At 46.1% G+C, this 6,213-nt stretch overlaps 1 protein-coding gene across 1 annotated transcript; it reads left to right on the forward strand.

The window, feature by feature from the left end:
* Nucleotides 1-2,770: 2,770 nt before the first annotated feature.
* Nucleotides 2,771-3,688, forward strand: LOC125516816. The gene is made up of 2 exons (XM_048682119.1): nucleotides 2,771-2,953; nucleotides 3,276-3,688. Exons 1-2 carry the CDS (start codon nucleotides 2,771-2,773, stop codon nucleotides 3,543-3,545), a joined length of 453 nt encoding a protein of 150 aa, XP_048538076.1. The 3' UTR covers nucleotides 3,546-3,688.
* The last annotated feature ends 2,525 nt before the right edge of the window (nucleotides 3,689-6,213 follow it).

Consider the following 6,213-nt stretch of genomic DNA (forward strand, 5'->3'; position numbering starts at 1 on the left):
ACATTGTCTTCTGTCATCGCCCCCCCCACGTGGCAACCGCTGTTTTACCAAATGATATTTTATTTACTTTCTAAACGTGTGGCAACTTCTATTTTTGTTTTTCACATGGCAAGTGGAATGTAGGCCAAATGGTAACTTTAATGTACCTTATGGCAACTGCCATCTTTTTACCGTTGTCTTGTGAGCTCATCCCACGCCTAGGTTTGAAATTGCATTCATGGCAGATCAGACATTTTTATCATTCTTTCAAGGTTGCTAACATGGCAACTGCTGCTGGATGGCAACTGCTAGTTATGACACATGGCAACTGACGTTCCCCTTACATGGCAACTGCCAGCTTTTCCACCTGTTTTTCCATTTTCTTAAGATTTCTACCAAGGCAAACATAATTTTGTTTCATTTTTAAATACCTTTTTCATGCACTTCATTTTTTTGCAGGGTGAAGAAGACTACTACGTGTGGGTCCAAGCATATCAGTAAGGACCCGCTCGAACGCATGCATTCAAAGTTGTCAACAGGGGGCAACTCAGATGTACAGGAGGCACCAGTGGACAATACTGCTGCTGCACCGTTGACCGCTCCCACCAACTCTGATGCAAGTGGCAGACCATCTCCGCCGGCTGCAGATGTGCAGCCTACAACAACAGGCACATCCGTACATCGGGGAGTGACGAGTCGGTATCTGCCAGGACAGCTGAAATATTGCCAACTCTTCTGGCAATGAAGGATGCTGCTGTGAGCATGCCACCCCATCAGCAAGCGTTGAAGTGGACGCTCCCGAGACGAACCTAGGCAAGGAAGATTCCCGCTCATCTGACACTGATTCCAAGCGCGTGCGCGGTGGCACTCCTGTGTCCACGACAGAAGTGGTGAGGCGGCAGTTCACAAGGACATGCCATCTACAGGTGAGAGTCTGGCACAACAGCTCCAGCTCCTGCGGTGCAGATACTGCTAAGGCGACTGTTTCGCGTGCTGGTCTACCAGGCGTCGTAGCCCCCGCAAGCAACCAACAGACATACCAACGCACCGGCTGTAGCCTAGGAGCAGGAGAGACGAGTCTGGTTATGTTCCTGCGTCCACACTGTTCCCGCCACCTGCCAAAAGCAATGTGATGGAGAAACCGGAAGACCGGAGCACAACTGATGCAGGTGTCAAGCGGGCACGAGCGACGCAGGTGAAACACCGAGCAGACTGCGCCTTTTCCTGCAGTGGAAATCCCCAGCATAAATCTGCGCACTTCCAGGCTCCCAGTCAACGTCGGTGTCCCCTACAGCCCAAACAAGAAGATTGTCATGAAAGCTACGGTTGATACCACTGACAACACGCCCCGCCCTGCAAATAAGGACGATCATTCTGTAGCGGCCGATTCAGATATGTTTGTTGATCTTTCACCCTTGGATTCTGCCCCGCAAGTCGTTCGTGGTCCGGCCGCAGGAATGAGAGGCACCCAATGGCCTTTACCCCACCGAGTTTCAACCTTGGCATCAGTCAAGATCAACCGGTTGTGCAAGATCCTATGCCCAGTTGCCTTTGCTTCCCAGGAGGCATGCCTGCAATGATGGCGCAGCCAATGGTCGAGGGCAGGAAGGCTGTCAAGTTCGCAGAGCCGATTGTGCAGGTACACTTGCCATGTCCATATGATTTTTCTTGCACACGTCTGTGTAGTTTCACTGTTGTCCCAATCATATTTTTTGTTTTGGGGGGTTCTCACTTGTGATGGCAACTGACATGCGATGACATGGCAACTGGATTTGATGCACCGTGTCACCTACTTTTTTTTCTGCCATGCTGCATTTTACATTTGGGCAACCATGTGGCAACTGAAGTTGATTCAATATGGCAACCGTAGTCTCCGTAACATGGCAAACACAGTGCATCACACATGGCAACTGGAATTGATTCAACACCATGTCACCTGCATTTTTTTGTTTCCATGCTGCATTTTTTCATAAAGCAATCACATGGCAAGTGCAGTTGACACAACATGGCAACTGTAGTTGCTGTGACATGGCAACTACATTCCAACTAGATGGCAACTACATTCCAACTACATGGCAACTGTAGTTGCTATGACATGGTCACTACAGCTGGACCACACATGGCAACTGCCCCACTTTTTCCTACCTACAACTCACATCATGCACCCCATCTTTTCTCACAATCCATCTGCTTTTTGATTTTCTAGGTATCCTAACCCACTTTTTTTATCACTGCAGCCACACCCGAGGAGATTTCACCGTCTCACTTTGAAGAAACTTACCGCATGCTTGAGGAGGCAGACATTGCAGAGGAAGTCCTCACGAGGGCAAGGGCAATCAAGTTCCAACGTGCCTGCAGACGGTATCTGAGGATACCATTAGGAGTGCCACTCCTGGTTCTGTGAGGCAGCAGAGGGTAGTGCACCCACCTCCCGCGGAAGACTACGAGCCCGAATTCAGGGCCACTAAAGAACAGACCCAGCTGTACGATATCGTCAAGCGGTTTGGAAATGCGAGGTCCAGCAGCAAGCACATGAAGGAGCTGAAAGCGTAAACGACCACACCCCATAACATCTCATTTTGCTTTGCTCCTTTTTTACCATTTCACATCCTTCGTACTTTCTATGTTATATTGTTTTAGTTCTTTCATAATTTTTTTACTTAGTAGGCATGATCTTCCATGTTATACTGTTTTCATACAGCTCATGTTTGGACAGAACCAAAGTCATTCAATGCGGAGCGACGTACGTCGACCTGGGTGATCTTGCGAGTCCGTGAGGCCAAACGGTAAAATGTCGACGAATGTAGTTGCATGCGGGATTGACTACATCAACAATCACACCGATGTGTGCGCCGACAAGACAATCATGCATTACAGTGTGACCTGCAAAATATGGGACGGTGACTTCCACCACAAAATCCTGAGGAAGAACTTTGCCCAACACGGTGATTTCAAGCTCACAATGAAGAAATATGTGAGTACTCCTTCAATGTCTGCACTTTTTTTCACAAGGTGTGCTTTTTGTTGCCATCATCTGCAGTTGTGTTTTACGTGGCAGCTGTTTTCATGTGGCAACAGCTGCCGTGCACACTGACTTATTTGATTTTTGCATGCCGCAAACTATGTGGCAACTTGACAGTAAAATACATGGCATACTTTTGTTCACACATGGACGGCAACTTTATTTCAACTACCCCCACCCATAACCATTTTTCTACGTGATTCTAATTCCTTTGTCCCTCTGCTGTTCTTTACGCGAACGCTGATTCTCATTTTCCTCACTTTTTTAAATGCAGGTCATGTTCCCCATGTTCCAGGAGCTTTCACCACATGACCCACACGACAAGTGTGGTCACCACTACGTGATCTGTCTTGACCTGAAGAACCAACGTGTTGAGGTGCTTGATTCAATCCGTTCGGAAGATGATGCAGACCTCACCACGCATGCTGAATTCTTCATTAAGAACCTCAAAGAGACATGGCACCGTCACTATGAACACTCAAAGGTCCAGATCAGTCATTTCCCGACTGAGTATGTGGCGACTACAAAGCAAGGGAACACGTAATTCCTTCCTCCCTTTTCGTCTGCCATTTTACATCAATCCAATTCCTGTTTTGTTTGTCAGATCTGAAATTGAAGTCTGTCTTTTGTTACGTCTGAGCTCTTTGCGTGGTCACGTTACTCTTTTCCTCGTGCAGGACGGACTGTGGCTTTCACGCGCTGGATACCTTGCGAAAGTGGGAAGGCAGAATTGTCCCCCGCTATCACAGCTGCAACGGTCGTTGAGCTCCGGAAAATCACACATGGAACTGGTTGACGAATGAAGATTTCAACAAGCGGTCCGGGAGCACGCGAGTTTGAGGAAGCTGTCAAGAAAGTCACCAAGAAGTACAAGTGATCACGTGGCGTTACAGACCGGACGCACACCTTACATTCTGTTGCCGAGGAATGTAAGGTATTATCTCTGTTGTTTCGTTGAAAACTATGTTTGTGTGCTATGTTGTGGCTACAACCCCGCGTAGGCTACTATGTAGTGGTGGTGTGCGAGTGACATTTGAATAGTTTCATGTAATATATGTGTGGACGTGAACCTGCTTTTAGGAGTAATTATTACAATGGTTTCGTCGTTTCTAGCACCGGTTTGATGCTTTGAACGCGTCTACGATGTTTTAAAAACGATGGCAAATGTAGTTCATCAGACATGGGTAGTGGAAGTCATTGTCGTTTTACATTTTTGGCTGTTTTTGCTTCTTCATTTTCATCGGTAACTGCACGGGGGTAGGTTGATCATGCAGCCACAACGTTTTTGCTGGGGTTTATGCACGTTACGCTGTTTTCCAACTTGTTTCCCATACACTTGCACACAACACACTACGTGCCCGTAAACCGCGTCGTTTTTTGTCATGTGAATACATGCCATGCAGAGTCATCAGGGAATACCATGGCATATGTCCAGTACATCTAACATGGCAGATACAGTACAAACAACATGGCAGCTCCAGCATAATTAACATGGCAACTACAGCACAACTAAGATGGCAGATCCAGTACAATTAACATGGCAGATCCACTACAACTAGCATGGCATATTCAGTACAAAACAGCATGGCATATTTAGCATAAATTAGCATGGCATGTTTAGTATCAAAAATCATGGCAGGCTAACTACACATAACATGGCAAATTAAATGCATACATCATGGCAGATTAAGTACCCATAACATGGCAACTGCATTTAACCATTCAATGAATTTTCCCTTGCACTTCTGATGCCCCTGAAGAGTTATTCCCCCAATTGTTTTAAAAAAGAATTCTCAACATCTAGGGTACAAAACAAAATGTCCACAACGCCACAATTTTTGCTCATGGATTGGCCGCCCCTTTCTTCGTTTTCTTGTGTTTTGCTTGGATCTCCAATCCCGACTTATACCTTATCTCTCTTGGACGACCCTTTGTGATGGAACGGGGTGGGTTCCTGACCTGGGTCTGTGTGCTTGCTGTTCCAGATCCTATCTCCGAGTTTTCAGACAACGGCCCCGTGGATGAAGGCACGCTTGATGTGCGGGGGAACCGGTGTAAGGCTTCCTCGGCTTTCCTCTTCTTGATCTCATCAAGCTCTCTTTTTAGTGCTTTCCTGTGTTTTTCTGCGACTCTCGCTGTGTCATCACTCTTGCACGCTTCATCAATTTGCTCAGCATAGTTCTTTGTCAGCACAACGTGCCTCACGGCTTCCATGGTTGACTCTGGTCTCTCGTCATGCACAGCCAGAACCGCGTGTGTTGTTTGCGGCGCCAACGTATCGTCAGCGTCCCAAGTCCATCGCCGCCTTATGAAATGTCGGGGCATCCGTGTCACAGCGTTCACGTCCATTACTTTTAGTATGTGATAGCACACAATGCCGTCCCGTTCGAACTTGCAGCATTGGCAGTAGAACTCGCCTTCGCCTATCGAGGCTGTGACGAAATAGTTCCTTCCTTTGTCCGGGTCTTCAGGTTCTGAATCTGACATGCCCAAAATAGAACACACCTTGAACGTACGTTCGTCCACCTGGAAAGCCGTGAACATGCTGGCACGCTTTATTTCTTCCTGGAATCTGCATTTTTTGTGTGTTTTCTGTTAAACTATTGTGGGCTTTTTTCTTGTAGCACCTTATGTTGTCGTGGAAAATAGATATACATTTTGTTTGAACATGGCAAACGTAATTCATTGAACATGGCAAATATAGTATGTTGAACATGGCAAATGCAGTACGCTATACATGGCAAATGCAGTACAATAGACATGGCAACTGCATTTTGTTAAACATGGCAACTAGAGTTTATTAAATATGGCAATTGCATTTCAGCAAACATGGCAGTTGCATTTTAGTAAACATGGCAATTGCATTTCAATAGACATGGCAACAACATAACATTTTCCATTTGACACTAGCATTTGCACACCAACATGTCCAGTGGAAGTACATTGCATTAAACATGGCAACTGCATTTCATTGAACATTGAAACTGCATCCGGGTATGCATGACAAACAGAATTTCTATTGAATATGACAACTGCATCTGAGTAAGCATGGCAAACAGTACTTTATTAAACATGGCAACCGCAAAATCATGGCAACTACATCGCACTCTATAAGGCACATACTGACTTGGTGCTTTTTCTGCAAATAAGACTGTAACGCAACTGACTTACTTGTTAAAGATCTTGTTGGTGTATATATTGCTCATCTGCCT

Source organism: Triticum urartu, chromosome 6 (genome assembly GCF_003073215.2).
Source record: "Triticum urartu cultivar G1812 chromosome 6, Tu2.1, whole genome shotgun sequence".
Taxonomy (NCBI): Eukaryota; Viridiplantae; Streptophyta; class Magnoliopsida; order Poales; family Poaceae; genus Triticum; species Triticum urartu.